General features: G+C 41.3%; 1 protein-coding gene across 3 annotated transcripts in view; it reads left to right on the top strand.

Moving 5' to 3' along the window:
- The window catches only part of Adgrv1 (adhesion G protein-coupled receptor V1), a 580,259-nt gene that overhangs the window by 142,783 nt on the left and 416,197 nt on the right, over window positions 1–21,279 (top strand). For all 3 annotated transcript variants that reach the window (XM_039103389.2, XM_039103390.2, XM_039103391.2), the window contains 7 exons: window positions 3,170–3,434; window positions 4,317–4,439; window positions 9,335–9,557; window positions 9,875–10,079; window positions 14,781–14,927; window positions 18,166–18,421; window positions 19,753–19,955. In XM_039103389.2, the coding sequence (XP_038959317.1) occupies window positions 3,170–3,434; window positions 4,317–4,439; window positions 9,335–9,557; window positions 9,875–10,079; window positions 14,781–14,927; window positions 18,166–18,421; window positions 19,753–19,955 (1,422 nt within the window). The remainder of the gene's footprint in view (window positions 1–3,169; window positions 3,435–4,316; window positions 4,440–9,334; window positions 9,558–9,874; window positions 10,080–14,780; window positions 14,928–18,165; window positions 18,422–19,752; window positions 19,956–21,279) is intronic.

Below are 21,279 nucleotides of genomic sequence, written 5' to 3'. Positions count from 1 at the left end.
TAGTTTTTGAAGAGTAGGGTTAAAATATGAAATTTTTCTTCAGGAGAGAGAGCCAATCTAATAATAGCACTAGCATCTCATTAGGGTCTTGTCGACTTGGAAAGCACTATGGAGAAAAGCCCCAGCTCAACAGATGGTATCAGTAGAGAGTCATGGTTAACGTTGCCAGGCGGGCACTCGGGGCCACAGCCCACTCTTCACGCTTCTCTGGCACACTACATCTTGTGATCTTGTTTGATGATGCTTCTTACCTCTTCATTTCCAGCTAATGGCTCGTCTGCCATTATTCTTGTTAAAAATAATCTTCCTTTTTCTCTACATTCTTAAGTGCACTTCAGATTTGTAAGGTTCATCAAAATAGAAGATGATGTATGTTCTATGCTATCTTCCATAAGGAACGAAATCTTCCAGAAAGAAACTTACTGTTTTTGCAACACTTGAAACCCAGCCTTATCCCCATTTGCCATCACTGTGGGGCCCTGTCTATGGAAGCCCGTCCTCTCACACTGATATCTGTGAAAGCTCATCCTCTCACACTGACGCCCTTCTTGCCTTCATAGACCAGCTATTCCCTCCATGTTGGTGATTATTACAATGATCACAATGTTTAAGCACTGCCCAGCTTAAAAAGAGAGCCTCTCCTCCCTGATACACACTGACTGACTTACTGTCTGTCTGTCCGTCCTTCTCTCTGTCTGTCTGTCTGTCTGTCTGTCTGTCTGTCTGTCTGTCTCTGTCTCTGTCTCTGTCTCTGTCTCTCTCTCTCTCTCTCCCTCCCCCCCTTTCTCTCCCTCCCTCCCTCTCCCTGATATGAATACATTTCTCCACACTTGGTCTGACTTCCTAGTCAACTTGACAGCCTCTATAGATAAGGCCAGTCTTTGGATATGACGATGAGGATTCTCTAGATCAGGTTACTTGAGGTGGGAAACCCATCTTCACTGCAGCAGCACCATTCTGTAGGCTGGTGAAAGTGGACTGAGCATTTATCTCCCCATCTCTGGGTAGTGAGTACAGGCTGACCAGCTGCCCTGGTTCCCACTGCTGTGCACTTCCCACTGCAATGGACCATATCCTGGAACTGTTAACCTAATAAACTCTTCATGCAGGTGCTTTTGCCAGAATCCTTCCTCATAAGACAAGAAACGTAGTTGATACTACTTTTCACCAATGGTGACTGGGTTGTCGGGTCTTCTGGGATTGGTGAATTCTCACTGTGATTGTGTATGGTGGTCAGCATGGTCTCAAACTTTTTTTTTCAAGAGAAAAGACATCTCCATCTTCTTTTACTCTCATCTGTCAACATCTTCCCTGCCCTCCCTTGTCTTCCCCTCTCTTCCCTTCCACCCTTTTCTTCCTCCCTCAATCCCTCCCTTAATTTCCCCTCTAGCCCCACTTCTGCCCCATCTTTCCCAGACACTGCTGTCATTTCCCACTTCCTCTCAGAACCGAGAACCTGGAACTTTTGAGAATTCAGTTTTAATTCATAGTTTTCTTTCTCTGTACTTGTTCTGGGTAATTTTATGTCTGTGGTTTGACATACAAGCTGCAGGCAGTGTCTTCCAAATCGCCCCTGAAGCCTTTCCTCTGTCTTCTAGACGTCTGTGTCTGTTTCTTTCCCTGCCCACTCGCATGTTTTCTCAGCATGTGATATATAACATCTTGGCCTGAACTTAAAATTTTCCATGTTACTTGCTTCATTGTTGTTTTGTGTCAGGAAGCAGCACCCTGTAAAGTAGAATTATTTGATAGGAATTATGGGATAGCCTCTGTTTACTTATCCTGTTACATTCTTTTATATCTGGTTATCATTAAATACTTTTTAACATCTCATAATATTTAGAATAAGTCACATCTGTTCCCTTCTTACCTTCCACTAAGGCATTTGCCCAGCATTTCTCACTGAGTTAGAAGACCATCCCGGCCCATCTCTAGAGTCTTCTCAGCTCTGCAGACCCATCTCTGTCAGGAGTCTGCAGTTACCTTTTTCATCAGCATTACTTTGTGTTATTCCTTATTTTAAAACTGCTAAGCAACTTCCAGTCACACTTACAAAACTTCAAACTTTTATACAGTTTTTAACTGACTGTCTTCAATATAGACTGTCTGTTTTTAATATAGTCTATATGTTATATAGCATTGCCATCTTTCTCTCATTTCGCTAGGTCACTGCTGTAGCATGCCACTTGCCTTGATGGAATCATTTTTACTTATATTTTACTGTCTCGGAGACTCCCATCGGAACTATATGTTATGTCATTGCCCCAAGGAAAGGGACAGCCTTACGTTTCCAGTTCCCCCTTCCCCTCACGTTGTTTCTGGTCAGATTAATCTTTGCCTAGAACAAGACAAACTGCTTCTGTCTTCTGGGCCAGCATGTCTAACTCGACCCCCTCAGGACATTTAAATTCTGTGATCTACCCTCCTGTCACGTCAGGTCCAGGACTGTCTCAGTGTGCAGTCGTCTTTTTACTTATTGATAGCTTGATTATCTCTTGATAACTGATGGGGCCTTGGATGTCCATTGCCCTGAGCCTAGTGCTTGGCTGGAAGTTGGAGTTTGGCTTAAGCACTGCAATGCTTTATAAAAGTGAGCTGGTTATAGGGTGGACCAGGTAAGTCATGAAGTTCCTAGTAAGGTTAGCTTCCTGGATGTTCACCCTGAGGCCTATATTCATTGTTACCATGAGGGCAGGAAATATGGCTGCTGCCCTCAGGTGGAAACGTCTCTCTGCTTTGTTGTTTGACGTGCCATTGACGACTTGGAGGCATCAAGGATTTTACTTTTATACTCAGTTCAATTTTTTTTCTAGTTTTCGTTTTCTGCTTTGGTTTCATCTCCACATATTTTATACTGATTTCTTTTTAAATAGATTCTCTTTTCTTCATCACACACACACACACACACACACACACACACAGACATGGGAGAGGGGAAGAGGGATGGGGAAGAGAGGAGAGGAAGAGGGACAGGGGAGAGGGGGAGAGAGAGGAGAGGGAGTGAATAGAGAAAATTGAAAGAATGTCAATTTTATTACTTTTCTATTCCGTAACTATCGTAACTCAACTGAACAGTAGGCTGCAGGAGTGGAGGTGTACGACCCTGCTCCCATGTCGCAGATGCTGAGTTCCCGGTCATAAGGAGCCTGTGTTTGGACTTTCCCTACAGGTCTTCAGGTGGAACGGAAACAACTTCGCCTGGCACCAGACATTGCCTGTGCGAGGTGTGCTGGGCATGGCCTTGTTCAGCAGAGGAGGCTCTGTCTTCTTAGCCATTTCTCAGGCTAACATCAGACAAAATCCCCTCTTATTCATGTGGTCTGGTAGTCAGTTTATTAACTTTCAAGAGCTGTCCGTCAGTGGAATAACACAAGTTGAGGCTTTGTCTTCAGGCGATGATGTTTACTTATTTTTTGCCAAAAATACCTTTCTAGGTGAGTGAATGCAGTGCTTGTAATGCATGTGCAGTTACCGCCCAAATTCTGCAGCATTGTCTGTTATGTGGGACATGTTCTCTTTTTTCATGATTTATACACTGATGCCAATTAGATGAGGATTTAACCAAAACAGGAAGCATTCTATCTGTGATCTTGTGCTGGACTGAACCAGTTTAAACTTATATTTCTATAAAATGAGCAGTAGACGGGTAATGTGAAAATGTATAAAGACTTTATAGTCAATTTCCCAAGTTATAATTTTATTGGACTATTCTTGGGTGTCATGAGAAATTTATAGAATAATGATAAAACTGATTCAAAATATAGTCTGCACAAGAATACATTTTCTTCTGGTTGTTTCAGTTTCAAGGATGAAATATCAACAATCATCAATGGGTGGACAATTTATTCTTTTTTAAACAAAAATTATAGCAATTTGTATTTTATGTGCATTGGTGTTTGTCTACATGTCTGCCTGTATGAGGGTGTCAGACCCCTGAAGTTAGACAGCCGTGTGTGGGTGCTGGGAATTGAACCTAGATCCTCTGGAAAACCAGCAGGTACTCTTAACCACTGAACCATCTCTCCAGCCCAGGAACATTTTATTCTTAGTCTTTCTTGTGTGTAGCTTGGTGTATGTGCTTCATGTAACAGAATATGTCTCCAGGTGTGTCTTTGTGTGTGTGTGTGTGTGTGTGTGTGTGTGTGTGTGTGTGTGTGTTTCATGTGATAAAAACAGAAAGTGATTGCAGTGTTCCCTACAAGTTGTTAAAATAGATGTTTGTGTGGAGAGTTTCCTTGAATTTGCTATTTCACTACACTTCTGCCATGCAGTGCTGTCCTTTTTGTACAGCTTGTTTCTTTTCATTTCTTAATCAGGAAATCAGAATGCAATCGACATTTTTGTCTGGGAGATGGGGCAGTCATCTTTGAGACATTTCCAATCCCTGGACTTTGCCACTGTTAACAGAATCCGTTCCTTCACACCGGCCTCTGGAATAGGTAAGGGTGTTTCAACTGCTAGGCAGTCTTCGCTAACGCAGTGTGGGGAGCTAGACTGATTCCCGTGTCACTGAGTTCAGATGGCTCCTTTAAGTGAATGCTGAGCTCAGAGTTTAGTAAGTTATTCTGCAGCTAGCGTTCCTACCCTGTGAGTCATCTGTAGCCCCTTAACGTGTTTCTTTTAAAAAACACTTCTCAAAAAAGCATTTCTGTGAAAGATGCTGTTTTATTTCATGTCTGACTTATTAGATTATTTCTATGTCACCTTTAATTTGTTCTTTGGTTTTTCTAGCTATATTTAGGTCCGGCTGACATAGAGGCACTGTATATCCTTAATATGTACAGTGTGATGCTTTGAAGCACATGTGAACTCATTGCTTCATTAGGCTGCACGGCCTATCACTCTTCTGTATGTAGTGGGAACTCAAGATTTATTCTCCTGACATATTCTGAGTTTTCAACTCTGTTGTTGGTTGTACAGTTCCTACCCTATACAATGAGCTCTCCAGAACATATCCACAACTGAAGGTCTGATTCTTTAATCAATCCCCTTCCGTTTCCTGCAGTGTAGGCCTGTGGCAACCGCCATTGCAGCTTTCTTCATTTAAAGATTTGTTTGTTTATTTGTTCGTGCATGTGTGTACACATGCATGTATACTGGTGAGCAGGCCTCCATCACAGTTGCACATGGAGATGAGAACAGAGCTTACTCTGCCACACTCTAAAGTGTGAAGTCTACAGAAGCAAGCTACCCCTCAGGGATGTTGAGGGCAGCCTGGCAGGCTCGTGTTACACAGGCTTTGACTTATCTGTGGCTCCATGCCCTTGGCCCTGCTGTAAGTTCTTTTTACAACAGTTCAACTTTTTAAGATCCTCAGGCTGCTTGAATGTCCTCTTCAGGAACATTCAAAACCTGAAAGGGTGTCACCAATGAAATGTTATACCCACAATGCCTTGTTTTAAGGATAAAATTAGTGAGAGAAAACCAGGTAAGATTACCCTCAGTCAGATTATAAGATGCACTGTGACTTTTATGCTGTTGCTGTTGTTTTCTTTCTTTGAGATAGGGTCTCTTCGCATACATAGCCCTGGCTGTGCTGCAACTCAAACTCCCAGAGATCTGCCTGCCTCTGCCTCTGGAATGCTGGAATTCAAGGTGTGTGCCACCATTCCTGTGAATCTTCATGATTATAATTGTGTCTAATTTTCAGGTTAATATATATATAGGTATCCCCAAATCTGAAAATCTCTGAAATCTGAAATATGCTAGTCCTTCACATTTCATACAAAAGGTCTTGGCCTGCGGAAGAAGAATTGCGTGTTCTCGCTGCATCTGGATTCTCGTGTCTGTGTCTCCATTCGGTCTGTTACAGTATAGCCAGTCACAGCAACTCAGGGAACTTGATAATATAGGAACGAAGTACCCGAATAGCTTCTCTGTAAAACAGTTTGGATTGTCTAAGTGTCTGGGACTTTTGACGTGAGCACTGCTGCGGTAGAGAAATCCTTTAAGGCATTTCAGAGGCACATGCTTTAGTGCAAGAAACGTGAATGAAATGTGTTCCAGCTGTAGACCAACTAAGAGAACACCCTGCGCTGGAGGGGACCTTAGATGTAAGAAAGGTTTGGACAGGGATTCAGCACTAAGCATTCACGAGGACTTCTGGCTATTTGAGTATGGGCAGCAAAACTCCTGCACCTTGGCAATTTCACAGCTCGTAGTTTGAAATTGAGGAAGGTTGTAGGGAACTGTGTCTACTGGAAGCAGTAAAAAGTTTGGTTCTAGGTGGCTGTAGTTCGAGGTAATGATAAAGCATCCTAGGTGGTGAGAGGTGTGGCACAGATTCAGGAGGAAGGGAGAGGTTTAGACTTCAGAGATGCTGATCCCTGGGGATAGGCGAGACTGCACAGTTAAGACAATAGAGTAATGCAGGAGACAAGCAGAATTAGTCAAACCTACAGGACTCTGGTGTTTCTTTTGTCTGTGGAATCATAATGGAGCACTGCGCCTTCCCTGGGGTCACTCCTCTCCCTCACACACTCAGCATGAGTGGTAGGTTTGCCCTGTGGGTTTTCCCTTTTGTTTTTAAGCCAAGTTCTCCTACTGAGCTGCCTTTGTTTCTATGCCTCTCCTCCTTCCTTCCGGCTCTGCATTCATCCTGCACACTCGAATTTCTACCTGGGTGATGGTGTGCCTGGGTGAGGATGTGCCTTTCTAGTCCCCACACTCGTCTCACTCTCCCCTGAGACCTCCCCCCCCACTGCTCACAAGGAAACACCTAGTGATGCTCTCCTATGATGCGCAAGAGGACTGGCTTTCTTCTTTTGATTTACTGAATACATTCTGTATCTTTCCTTATGTTTGTTAGCTCTTCTCCCTACTTATCCTTTAATTTGGGGCCTCTCGTTTCTGCTTCTGTCATCTCCGTCCCTCAGGATTTCAGAGGGATGGACTGTCTACTCAGGTCACCTCCCAATGCTTCCAATAGTCGCCTAATGAATGTTTTTAAGGAAGAAGTGTACTGTGTGGATGGGCCAATAATTGAAGTTATAGAATTCCTTTTAAAGTTTTTTTTCCAAAAAATATAATAGGTGTACTTTCTGAAAGAATTCAGGAGAAATTCTGCCAGAGGTTTTATGAAGAGCCCATTGTGAGGTCTCTCTGTTTCTTTTGTTTCTGTGACTTGAAGTTGTAGAGACATGAAAAGACAGCAGGGAATTACTCAGAATAGCTATTATAAAGCCCTGAAAGCTGAAAGCATGCATTAAAAAACGTTCAAAGGATTTCTTATTTTGTATAAGTCAAATACTTTATTAAAAATGTTAAATTGGAACCGGGGGCATAGGTGCACATATTTATGCTTTGGTTAGTTCCGTGATTGATTTCTGAAAACGGAAAACAGAACATGAACAGGGCGCATATGGCAAGGATATGTAGACTTGCCACGTCTTTCTTTTTTGGCTCCTTTAAGGGTAAATAGATTCCTTTTAAGGTGGCAATCACAGGACGGAATGGGTGGGTACAAGGGCAGCTCAAATCACATGTAGTCTCTGTCTTACAACAATGTAGCATATAGTAGTAGAAAGACTCTGTGTGTGTGTGTGTGTATGTGTGTGTGTGCATGTGTGCACATGTGTGACAAATAGTGTTATAGCTACAACAGGTAATTTCCAGGGAAGAATTGAATAAAGCATGCAAAGGATTTAGGCTAGTTTATGATATACCTACGAAGCTTTCTTCAACAATCATGGGATTAGGACTTATGGGCTAAGTAGGCGGCTAAGTGCTGTGCAGGAGATGGGCTCTAGGCAAGGAGTACAAAGTAAACAAGGAGCTCAGGCGGTGGTAGTGAGCACAGGCTTTCTAGAACAACCAGGGAGAACCCAGGGTGGCCCAAACAGAAGCAGTGAGGGAATAGTGGCAAGAGGGGTGAACAAAGAAAGATTAGAAAGCCAATTAAATGGAGAATTAACACATTTTGGTGTATATTCTAAAACTTATATAGTGCTCTTTGTGGGAAGGTGACAGAGGGAGGAAAGGGAGACAGATTCCTAAGAGCTAGAGAGACACAGAGATAGAGATCCTCCTTGCTGACTGCTTTTAGACTGCTTTAAAAGGGAAAAAGCACTTAAAATTTGTTTTGGAATGTCTGTAATTTATGTAAAATATCTGGCCATTTAAAGTTTCTAATATATTGTCATGATTTCTCCCTTCTTTACCTTTATGCCAGTCGTAGTAACATTTAACAGTACCTAAATTAGTCAGCATGATTAATACCTTAGCAGTAAACATTAATGGCTAGGAGTTTTTGATGAGCGAGAGTCAGGATGTTGTCTTTCCCACCGGAACCTATGGGACACACCCTAGAAGGCTGCTGTCAGCCTTTCCAGGTGCCTGTCATTTTAATACCTACTCATGCTTTCTTAACAGCCTTGTGTTCTTGTGTGTCAGTCAACACTAGAACTTGTGTGTGTTTCTCTAGGTTTCCCTAGTACCTCTCCATTAATGTCTGAAGAATGTTTATTTTAGTATTTTAAAACACCTCTCTCCTAATCTGTGTAGCTGCAGATGTATGCCACTGTCCTTAGTAATAGCACAGGCTCTGGCAACGTCACAAGTGCTCTAGAAATGTCATATGTATATTCATTTTCTTTGGATTAAATATCTTGAATAATTTGCTAAGCGAAAAATTTGTTTCCACTTAGTGCTGAAAACTTCAAATGTTAAACAACAAATGTTAAAATTAGAAGCGTGTGTGGGTGAGACAGCTCAGTGACCAGCGGTTGTTGTGGCCAAACCTGACAACCGCTTGGTTGTGCTATAAAGATACCCAGCTCCCAAGAGTTGCCCTCTGACCTCCACATGCACTTGGCGTGCATGCTGTCATGTCTGCAAAATGGATACATAAGTAAAAATTTAAAAACTTACAAACTTGAATACTGTGTGGCAGCTCATTGATCTGCATAATGCCGTGATTATGGGACAGAATGATTTAGAACTTTTGTCTATATTAGTTAGAACTGTCAATTATACACTATAGAAAGGCTAGAGAATAAAATATGAGAGTGAAACATTTGGTGGTGAAATTTTTTTTTAGCTTTGAAAACCTCTATATAAGTTTAGCATGGACACAAAAAAATGACAAAATACACTTTCATTTTATCAGGTTGTGATTTTTCATGAACAAATTATATGTACAATGTCAAGCTGAATCCGTCAATGCACAATACTGAAAAATTACTTCTATCCTGCTGTTTCAAAAGCAGAATCCTATTTGTTTTAGTCTAGGAATCACGTGGCGCTTTGAGCGTTGGAAGGGTTTTGCTTTGGAGCTGTGAAGAGACCACGCGTGGGCACATGATGCTTCAGTTCTGATGCCTTTCTCTCCTTCCAGTGCACATACTTCTAACTGGCCAAGACCGGTCTGCTCTTTACTGCTGGAACTCAGAGCTGAATGCCTTCACTTTCGTTCTGGAAGCACCCTCTGCACACGATGCAGCTTTTGTTACGGTGAAGTCGCTTAATTCAAGCAAGACTTTAATTGCTTTAGTGGGAGCCACTGACACCCATGTGTATGAGCTGGCCTACGTCTCCAGCCAGTCTGACTTTATTCCTAGGTAAGTTCAATAGTTGATGCTTAATGCTTTTAGCTTACAACTGTGTGTGGCGCCAAATTTTTCCACCTCATTGATTAAGTCACTGCCTTATGTAAAATGTAGGAGTCAGAAATCTGTGCCTTATCTATAGTTTTGGAATATAGTCTATCAAGTTAGCCAGTGTTATGAGTATTTTGTATGCAAATTTTACTTATGAAGTATTTTGATCCTTGTAAAACTTCATTAATATTCAGTGTGATAAGAGTCTGGGACTAACCCGCCGTGTGTATCCTTCAGTGGTTGCCATCGACTCATTTTAAATGTGCTTCTCATGCTAGTTTAGGTGAACTGATGTTTGAACCTGGTGACAGGGAAGCAATCATAGCAGTCAGTGTCCTCGATGATGCAGTTCCCGAAGAAGAAGAATCCTTCAGAGTTCAGCTTAAAAATCCAAGAGGAGGAGCAGAGATTGGCACCGACAGTTCCGTGAGAGTCACTGTTCGTCCCAATGATGATCCCTATGGAGTTGTGGCCTTTGCCCAGGTAAAAGGACTGAGAGCTTCACTTGTGTGAAGGCTGTTGTAGCGATACATTAGCTTTGACAAGCTGTCAAGGAGTGAGTGATACTTGCCTGGTCTTAAGTCTTTTTCCTTTCCCTTGCCTCAGCCTCACATCTTACTTCAGAGAATTCTGACCTACGGTAGGATTCTACGGAGAGTTCCAGTGCACAGGCTTAAGCACTGGGTTCTTGTTGCATTGCTCTGTTTACTTACTTTGATTTGATTTGATTATAATACATGTACTATTTGGTCTTGTCTCAGTGTTTTGCTTCAGTTACTCTCTTAAAAAAAGATTTTAAACCAGAGTGTAGTCACAAAAGAGATGCTAGATATACTATACAATGTGTTACATCACACATATCACATACAGACATTACACCAAATGGAAGGAGTGGCGAGGCTTATAATGGTACATGTGTTGTCCTACAAAGAGATGCCTTTGCCGATTTTTTTCTCAAGGAAAGAATTTTGAAAATCTTCTCAGGTTCTCCTATACCTGGGTTTCATATTTCTTTACCAATATGAAGAGAGGTAGACATTCATATTGTATTATTCCTATTTTCAAAGTATATTGTCATGTATTAACTTGTTATATTAACATCTCTACTGCATCTTTCCCCCGAATCTCTCACCTGTAAGAAAAAACTAGTTCAAATAGACTTAGCCACTATGAGCCAACACATCCTGAACAAAGGCGAAGTGTGGGTTGGCTGTGTGCTACTCTGTCCCTACAGCCCAGACAGTGCCACTGCACCTCTCTGTGCTCTCACTGGGAAGTTGCATGCTCATTCTGCTGGCTCCAAAGCTTGTGTCATTGTATAGTACTGTTTTCCTCTTCAAGTCCAGTTAGTGACAGAAAGTAAGGATGCTTTAAGGGTCCTTGAGACCCCTACGGCTTCGGTGACTCACTAGGAATGTTCCCTATAGATGGTGTTTAGTAAGTCTTGTCACACACACACACACACACACACACTATATATATATATATATATATATATATATATATATATAATGTATAATATACATATATTATATATATAACAGTTACAGCTAAGATTCAAAATTATCTAAGGAAAGATACTCATGAGCTAGTCCCAGGGCAAACAGGGATAAGATTCCAGCAGTTGTTTAGGGATCACATAGAATATATCGCATGATTTCCCTAGCATTGGGTTGTGTCGCTCCAACACATGTAGAATTCGGACACTAATAGAATCTTAGTACAGATTCAACATCAAAGTTTTTATTGCTAACTGGTCATGTGGTCATTCTCTGCCTCACACATGTCAAAACTTTAGATCCCAGAAGAAAAACAGATGCTAGCATAAACCATATTATTTGTATCAATTCCTTATGCAGCTAAGGGTAATGCATGCATCAGTGAACCATGCATCAGTGCTGAGAATAGAAGGGACCTCATGAAAACCAAATTATTAGACAGTAGCCGAGGCCCAGCCTCCTGAGTTTGGCTCTTACAGGCCAGCAATCAGACCTACTATGTCAATACCTGGCCAGTCCCTTAGCAACATATTGAATTTGTCCCTTGGGGAATGGGAGGGCTTGGAAGTGTTGAAAAAGTGGCACAGCATTCCAGCTAGTGACTTGCATTGAAGGGACAGCTCCAGCTATCCTGTTCATATTCTAAGTAGAAAGTGACATTGACTGGAGGCCAGTGCTACAGTTCAGTAGTTATGGCATGATGAAGCTGCTGGAAAGCATGAGTTTACCCTTCCCCTCCTTGTGGAAAACTGTAGGAAGAGGAGCTGCATAAGGAATGAGGTTGTGCATGCATTACCCTTAGCTGCATAAGGAATGAGGTTGTGCATGCATTACCCTTAGCTGCATAAAGGATGAGGTCTGTGCATGCATTACCCTTAACTGCATAAGGAATGAGGTTGTGCATGCATTACCCTTAGCTGCATAAGGAATGAGGTTGTGCATGCATTACCCTTAGCTGCATAAGGAATGAGGTTGTGCATGCATTACCCTTAGCTGCATAAGGAATGAGGTTGTGCATGCATTACCCTTAGCTGCATAAGGAATGAGGTTGTGCATGCATTACCCTTAGCTGCATAAGGAATGAGGTTGTGCATGCATTACCCTTAGCTGCATAAGGAATGAGGTTGTGCATGCATTACCCTTAGCTGCATAAGGAATGAGGTTGTGCATGCATTACCCTTAGCTGCATAAGGAATGAGGTTGTGCATGCATTACCCTTAGCTGCATAAGGAATGAGGTTGTGCATGCATTACCCTTAGCTGTATGAGGAATGAGGTTGTCCATGCATTAACTTTAGCTGCATAAGGAATGAGGTTGTGCACGCATTATGCTTAGCTGCATGAAGAATGAGGTCTGTACATGCATTACTCTTAGCTGCATAAGGAATGAGGTTGTGCATGCATTCCCTTAGCTGCTGGTGGAGTTGGGAGTGGAGTTAGATCACACTCTCGACCAATCTGGCCCTTCCCTGGAACAAAGGAAAATCTGACAAAGGTTGAAGAGAAATAGATATGAGCATAGAAATAATTTTAGTTTTGTTTTCTAGTTCACATTGGTGAACAGAACAAGCAGCAAGGAAGGCCAGTTTAACTAGTGTGCTTTACTCAGCCTGGCCTGTCCAAAATGCCGTACTTTCCTCATGGTCTGTACAAAAGACTGCTGAAATAGTTTACATTCTTTTTACTACTTTGTCTTTCAACTGCTGTACACACTTCACATTTAGAGACCAACTAATCTTGAGCTTTCAGTAGTCACATGTGGGCAGGGGCTCCCATGTATTATAGGGTAACTTTAAGATATACACTGTGTGAGTTCGGGATGTTCCAAGTTTAGAAACCCTCTCCTATCTGCTGTTCACATTTTCACTAATTTCTTCAGGTCTCTCCTCAAATGACACCTTAGCGGAAAGGACTTGCGTACTTGAGAACTGATACCCATCATCCGAACCTTCATGTCCTGTCTTTTCTTTTTATTGATACTTAGAGTCGGTTAACTTATTATCAGTCTATTTTCATTTGAGTTCAAAAATACATGAACTGGAAGCTGGGCGACTAGGGAGAGTATGCGGTGTGCAGGCATGAATCACGGGAGCTTCTCAGGCTTCTCTGGGCTTCTGACAAATATGAAGGGCTAGCCTAGGGCAGCTGAAATGAGAACATGGGAGGTGACAGACACCATAGCTCCCTTCCACCCTCTCACCCAGTCTTCAGGAAGCCTGCTTACCGGATTTCCTGTGGGCAAGATTCAGAACTCCTGCAGGCTCTTCCGTGGAATTCCTCAGTGAGCCCCTCAGGACAGGTTACTTGTATCTGGACAAGCTTTAGGATGAGTTTGGTAGAATTTTTGGTGCATCTTCTGGCAGTTTGCAGGCCCCGTTCTAGTTGCCGTCAGCAATGAAGGGCAGGGAACCAAAGAAGGGCTTTCCCTTTCTGAATAAGTTAAATATTTTGAGATCTGGCATTTTGTGACTGTCTGATAACCGTGAGCAAGACTATGTGACTTTGGCACATGTGTAACCCACTGAACAGCTGTGTAAAATGTTTTCTTGGGTTGGATCTCTATTCGAATGAACATTCTAAGCATTAAAGGGGTGGGGGTGTCTCTTGAGATGACCTCTGTTAAGAACACATGGGGAATTTTATAGAAGAGAGTTTTTTAAAAAGCATCATTATTTGTAAAATGATTATGCTACTGAGAAATCAAGGATGCTTTAAGAAGGGATTTGTGTTCAATCTAGGGCTCCCTGTCACCAGCTGTGACGTTAGCTGAATGCAAAATCATAAATGTACTTAAACATTATGAGAATACTTTAGCTAATACATTTGTATGATTATTAAGAATGGACTCTCTAGATGATAAGTTTGTGTCACAATGCCTAAAGGTTGGACCTATGTGGAAATAGTCTTTTGTGGAAAAATTCTTTAAATGGTTGGCACAAGATGTTGTATGTGTTTAATAAAGAGTGAAACCTTCATGGAGTGGTAGCCACTAGAATTGAAATGAAGAAATGTGGCTAGGAAGGATAAGTGAGGAGAGAGATTTCTTTTTCCTGGCAGGAAGAACAGTTGCAGAGACCATGAGCTAAGGAATGAAACATCACCAACAGAAGTAGGTCAGCTAATCAAATATTTCACGGGATATGAATTTAAGCCTAAGATATTTTGCAAATGATCGGAGAGCCTCAGTTCTCAGGATGTTCTTGCAGTGGGTGCGGGATTGGAGATTTCTAGATCTAACTCTTAATTTACTCACAGGCAAGGGAGGAATTACCAGCTCTTACACAGATGCAAACAATTTCCCTGCCATTCTGGACTGTGTTCTTGCCATTCTACAAACCTTTCAATGCTCTGTGAACTGCTTTAACAAGAAATGCACGCTGTGTATAAGTGTTTGTCTATTGAATAAAATATATCAGGAAGGCAAACATAAAAACAATGCAATGCGATTAATGGTTTCTTGTGACATTGGGCTATTTATGTACTCACTTTTTGAGATGGTTGTACTCTGTAGTCTGGGCCAGACTCAAACTTGCTTGCTGTCTTCCTGGCTTAGGAGCCTGAGCACACACCTTACAATGTATCGCTGTTGGTAAGTGTTATAACTATGTGGCAATGAAAGGCAAAGAAGAGATTGCTTGGGTATTTCAAGGCAACCAACCCCCTGTGCCTTTCTACCTATCTTTCAGAACTCATTGCATAAGCAATTGGAAGAACTGGAGCGAGATAGCCTGGTCACCCTGAATGTTGAACGCTTGAAAGGAACATATGGTCGCGTAACTGTAGCATGGGAAGCAGCGGGAAGTGTCAGTGATGTATTTCCCACCTCGGGAGTGGTATGCAATTTAAGAATTATAGAAGACACTTATAATCACAAATCCTGTCTGTTGGAAGAAGTTTTAGCGTGACTATGTTAACACTGGATTCTTGCTAATCACCGTAGAGTAGAATAGAATTTAAGGCTAGTTGTGTTTGTTTTCCTGTAAAAAAAAAAAACTAGACAAAAAATGAAGCCCTTTGAGTTTCACTACATGAATTAACCAAAACACATTACATTGTAGAGAGATAAAATGAGCTCAACTAGAAATGGAAATATGTCAAGACATAAGAAAAGCCAAACAGTTCTTAAAGAACAAATCTTGGGAAATAGGCGTCCTTGTGGAAAGGTCAGTGAGAGCCGTAGACTGAAGAAGTTCCCATTTGCTGTCAGTAGAATGAGGTGGAGAGCTCTGGACAGGAGACTTACATGAATTAATCATGTGGAAATGAGGAAGGCAGAAATGTGTAAAGGGAGAGGTTGATCCATAAGCAGTTGCAGATCCAGTGGAGGTCAATTCTGGGTGAGTTCTGTGTCTAAGCTGCTCTTGGCTGCCATCCCAGAATTAGGCCTGATCTGTTGGGGTCCCCCTTCATCAGGTGTTTGGGACTAGGGTGCCTTGGATGGACTGTGGTGCAGAGCCTTTGCTAAAGCTAAGGGCCGTCCCCAAAGGTAAGCAGGAATCGGCTGCCCCCAGTAGTTGAAGGTTGACCTCATCGGCCACAGGGATGTGATCTGGGCTAAGGATCATATTATCCACCATGTAAGTTAGCATAAAATTGAAGCCCTGCTTCAAAAACATTTAATTGAATTAGAATACAAAAGGGACAGTTGACTCACAAAGAGGATTCAAGGAGCCTTTTGCTATTTGCCAGAAGTGTGACCTCCTCTTTTTCTGGGGTTCTGTAGATCAGTGTTTTGCCCAAATATTTCTCTGAAGAACCAGTGAAAGAAGCTTTTATGAAGTTATCTCTTAGAAAAAAGTGTGTGTAGCAGTTCAGCATTTCTAGATTTTTATCATTTCAAATTGATGGGTACTTCAGTGTAAGGATGGTTTAGCATTCTCTTGCATTTAACACTTATTCTATGCAAATCACCACTAGTGGTATCTCTCTCTCTGTATGCATTGAAATATATTTCTCTAGATTACTACATAAATATGGTTAAGATTTAAAATGTTAACGTCCTCTTTCCTTGACATTAATTTTGAAAGAATTATTTTTCTTCTTTACCTTTTTATTGGTTCTTTGTCAATTCCACATCTTGCACCCCAATCCCACTCATCTCCCTGTCCCTTTGTATCTGTCCTCCACTCTTGCAACCTCCCAAGTCTTGTGGAATCTGTACTATGTGACAGTATGTTCCACAAAATACTATTTTGGCCACACTTCTTTCCTTACGAATGTTCATTGTTATGAGTCATTGATTCGGTTTGAGGCCTCTAGCTTTTGCTGTATATCCATACTGAATCCTCACTGCGACTCCTCTCAGATGACAACTCATTCTTGGCCTGTGTCAAGGAGATCCTGCAGCTTTGGATCTGTAGGGCTGGCCCTTCACATGCTCCAGCAGTTCATAGATGGGATAGATGATGGGGTGAGCCAGCCCAAAGCTCTAGGTCTGGGCCTGGGTGGTAGCTAAGCTGGTCATTCCACCAGCTGCCCCATACCCACACCACCAAGTAGAGCTCTCCAGCACTGGCCTGGTTAGCTCAACCAATGCTGTAGCCCACAAGGGGCAAACCCACCTCTTCTGCTCTCAAACCCGTGTGCCAGCTCACTTGTGTCCATGCCAGCAGGGCCAGCTCTACTGTGCTTCCCAGAGGACGTGCAGGCCCTACTCTCCTGAGTGTGCAGCCAGTGATAGGCAGGACCAACTTTTCTCCTCTCATTACCTCAGGACAGCTCTCCTGTCCGCCATAGATGGATTGGAGTGAGGGAGAGCCTCTCTCCCTAACCCACACTAATGCACGGTAGACAAGTTATGGGGCCAGCTTTCCCATGCTCACGCTTGTGAGGCCAGCTTACCTGCATGCCTGCTGTGCTCACATGCTGTGTAGTGTTGTAGTCAAGGGAGAGAGATGTTCTTTCTCTCCCCTCCACCCTGGCCACCAGCAGCAGGGAGCAGAAGAGCTGGCCCTGCCCCTTATTAGCACAACTCTCAGGAGAGCAAGCCCTTTACCTTGCCCACCAGCGTGATAGAAAGAATTATTTCTATGTAGTGTGGGTATCAGTAGATACATTTTGTAAGGGGTCACATAGTAGATGCTTCTGATTTTATGTTCTCTGTGTGTGTGTGTGTGTGTTTTTTCTTTTTAAAAACGACTTTGCTTTTGTAGTATAATCGTCAGGTAACAGCAGTTGTTACAGGAAGTCACTGTGTTTATGTAAGTGAATTTCGCTGCATCCCAGTAACATTTCATTTATATAAGACGGGTCTGGCTCATAGGAGAGGTGGAGGCCTAGGCCAAACAAATGACTGATTTGTGAACGAATTTGGCATGTGTGACATAGAAATGGCATCTATAAATCAGATCCCTGTCAGAAAGGACTCCAGATACTTTCAGCAAATTTCAACTACTGAGATTCCTGAAAGTCGCTGTCCTTTACATTGTAATGAAAAGTTGTTGGGAGCGATGCCCTTGAATGAATGCCTCCATTATTGATGTTATTATTATGGTTAGAGTTAAGTATGACTGGGTTCATGGAAAATCCCCAGCCAGCTGCAGAAGACTAATACAAATCTGGTGGTCAAGATAAATAATCATATGACAAAGTTCTGACTAATAATATGACAAACCTGTGACCTTTCTGACATCCTGTCAACATCAGCCGATTCCCTGACCACACGAATATTGTGTCCTTGGCCTGTGTAAATGTTTCTTACTTCCCCCCTCCCTCTCTTACCCCTGTTATGATATAAATTCAGCCTTGGGGGGAAAATAAAATTGTCGCCTTGATCAGACTCTTGTCTTGGCGTCTTTCTTCGTGTCTCTTGTCCCCCATTTTCTTCCAACTACACCCAACACCCTTCGCTTACAAAAAGTAGCCACCAAGATGGGACAATTTGAATATAAAAATTAACTCAAGTTTTTGAAGAGCTTTAATTTTTTAATCTAATTTTAATATAAAAGATATTTGATTTGCTTGTAAATTTGTATTATGTTATAGATTTGCATAAATCATATTAAAATAAATGAACATTTTTACGACATGATGTTAACCCTAAAATTAGTAAAACTCTCTCTTTTTTTTTAGATTTCGTTCGCAGAGGACCAGGCAATGTCCACCATCACTCTGACTGTTCTCGCGGATGACTTGCCAGAGTTGTCTGAGGCTGTGGTTGTAACCCTTACCCGGATTGTCACAGAGGGGGTTGAGGATCCATCGAAAGGTGCTACTATTGACCAGGACAGAAGCAAGTCTGTGCTGACCATCCTGCCCAGTGACTCGCCCTACGGCGTGGTTGGCTGGCATGCTGAGTCTCTCTTCACTAGAGTGCCTGAGCCCAGAGGTCAGTCCTGGGAAAGATCTGTCAGGTGCTAGTAAAACGTTTCCTTGGACATTTGAATTATACCATTTGAAAGGAACGTGCATTTTTTTATTCATATGGCTTTTTCAGCTTCATAGGCCATTCCTTTAAATTTAATTTAAATTTTATAATTGTGGACTGACTGCAATAATGTTTACGACAGTACTTTTAACTTCTCAGAGCATGCTTTTATAACAGCCGTGTCCATTTGCGCTGCATTAGTAGCAGGGCTGGCATTTATTTCCTTTTCATAGTTTCTTTCCTTGTTTGCACTGTGCACAGAGATTTCCTGTGTACTCTCGGGAGATGCAGGGAACAGTCAGTAACCCTGAGAGACAGACTTGGTGCTGGAGGTATTGATTATGTTACCCCAAACAGAAATCAGAGTGATTTCATCCAGTGACCAGTGCTGAACTGTTTACCTAAGTAACTTCTGACTCCTTTTGTTGAATAAATATTCTAATAATAGGTTATGATCAATCTATTGAAATAAAATGTTACATAAATCTTGTGCTTGTAACAAACTTACAGGGTGGCTTGAAACTTTTCAGATTAAAAAAAAATGGACAAACAGATTCCAGGTTCCTTTTAATCACAGAGCTGACAGGCCAAGTGGCATATAGTTATGTCCTGGGCCCTTGCCTGTGTGTGGGTGCAACACCCAAGACAATAGACATTAATAAAATAACACATTCTTTTTCATTTAATAAACATTTCTAAAACAGAAATTTGTAGGAATTGTATTCTTCCTTTTGGAAATAATCAATCATTAGAAACTCTTAGACTGGTGAGGATATTAATAAACATTTTAAGTATTTTATATGACAAATTATCTTACTGTGAGGTACAAAAAAAATACTAGGATTTTGGAGACACTTTGAACCTTGTGATTGACACCTCATGGTAGAAATTTAAATTGCTCTTTCGATGGTTCGTATTAAATTATGATGGTGTGTCCAAATACCTATTTTCAAGACATTTGTGAATATTATGCAACTGTCACCTATGCGCTATGCCCATGTGTTCACTTCTGTAAGACGTCAGTCAGATTTACGTCGTGCGTGACGTGGATAGCATCTGAGGCTACCATATTGGGACAGAGGGACTAAAGCAGATGCAGTCCAACGGTGGACGGCCATTCTGAGCACAACTTTGGGAACACTGGAGACAAAACAGAAACCTCTCCCTGGGATGTTGTTTGTAACTCCTACTTCCTTAACTGTCTAGAGAGAGTGAGTTCTACCATGAGTGTTTTCGACAACATTAGCAGAACACAGAACAGCTTAGTAACTTGAGGCACCTTTATCTCCTAGAGAACATCACTGTCCTTCAGTTACATCTTGTTCGAGACAAAGGACTACTTGGGGACATTTCCATTCACTTGATAGCGAAACCCAATTTCTTACTAGACATCAATAATCAAGCTACTGAAAATGAAGACTTTGCGTTGCAAGACTCAGTAATAATAATGAAAGAAAATATAAAAGAAACTCAGGCTGAAGTTGCCATTTTGCCAGTAAGTATGGATTCTGATATATATATATATATATATATATATATATATATATATATATATATATACACATATATACATATATATATATATATGGTAAACTAACATGCTTTTAACCATAAACCTGTAATTCTCCAATAGGTAATAATGATTAAAATATGCTCTTAAATACAAGTATGGAATTTTACCACTCAGATATTTTATTGGATGGAAAATGGCAAGTGTATTTATTATTTTTGTTTTAGAGTGGCAACATTTGAATGCATTTGAAATGCTGAATTTTGATTGATTTTATGTCTGATTGACCATACTATGAAGATAATTGGTTAATTGCTTTAATAACTGAATGAATTAAATCTCCAAGTCAACCTAGTTATTTTTATTGTTTGGTTGGCAGCGAGAATTTTCACTTTGTGATACAGTAATTTCAATATGGAGGAACGTTTAAATGGTCTAGGTCTAACTAGGTCCAGCTTTTGTGGGCTACATCACACTAGGTCTTCCTCTGCCTGTCTAAAGAGGAAATGGTTCCAGAGACACAGAGACACAAAGAGAGGAAACAGGCAGAATGCACATAAGACATCAAAGGCGCCACTGCTTAGTGTCTTATAACATTACGGGACATACAGTGATCTGGACCAGGGTTCAGTTCAGAGCTAATGCTTACTTAGCATACATGAGGCCCCATGTTTGATATACAATGGCACAGAATGTTTAAGTAGTGCATTATACATAATATCATGTGAGGTTAATAATACCTGTTAGACACTGTAGACATGTCACATGCTGTTACATAAATACGGTAATATTTGTGCCCCCCTTAGGAGTTTTGCTGATGCTGGTTACCGGTCCTATGGCGAGGACAGTAGGGAAATCACATAAAGGGGCAGGAGTAGAAGGGAGCTTTCCTATTTTTTTTCTGTATGTTACTTCTACGTCTTGATTTTTATTAATTTTTATTACACAAGTAAAGTGATTTTTTTCAAAATTAACTGTTATATTTGCTTACACGTGTTTCTATCTAGAACTTATACTTCTACAATACATGTGAATTTTATCAAACTTTACTAATTTTTTTCAGGATGTTTTATAAATGTAAAAGGTTGAGATCAAAATTGTGGGACAGGATTTTGAACATATGTTAATGTACTTGTGAGTACCTTTGAAAGATTGTCATTATTCTTGAACACATTATAGATTCCGAGGACGCTCTGAGAATGTATTGGATATATTAAAATATAGCAAGAAACCATGTGTGACAGAGCCATAAACCCTGAAGAATGCCAGGTTTACATACAAACGAAGCGTGGAGGAAAACATCTGTAAT

Source organism: Rattus norvegicus, chromosome 2 (genome assembly GCF_036323735.1).
Source record: "Rattus norvegicus strain BN/NHsdMcwi chromosome 2, GRCr8, whole genome shotgun sequence".
In the NCBI taxonomy this organism is placed as follows: domain Eukaryota; kingdom Metazoa; phylum Chordata; class Mammalia; order Rodentia; family Muridae; genus Rattus; species Rattus norvegicus.
Note: the sequence above shows the minus strand (reverse complement) of the source record. Positions and strands in the feature narration are given on the sequence as shown.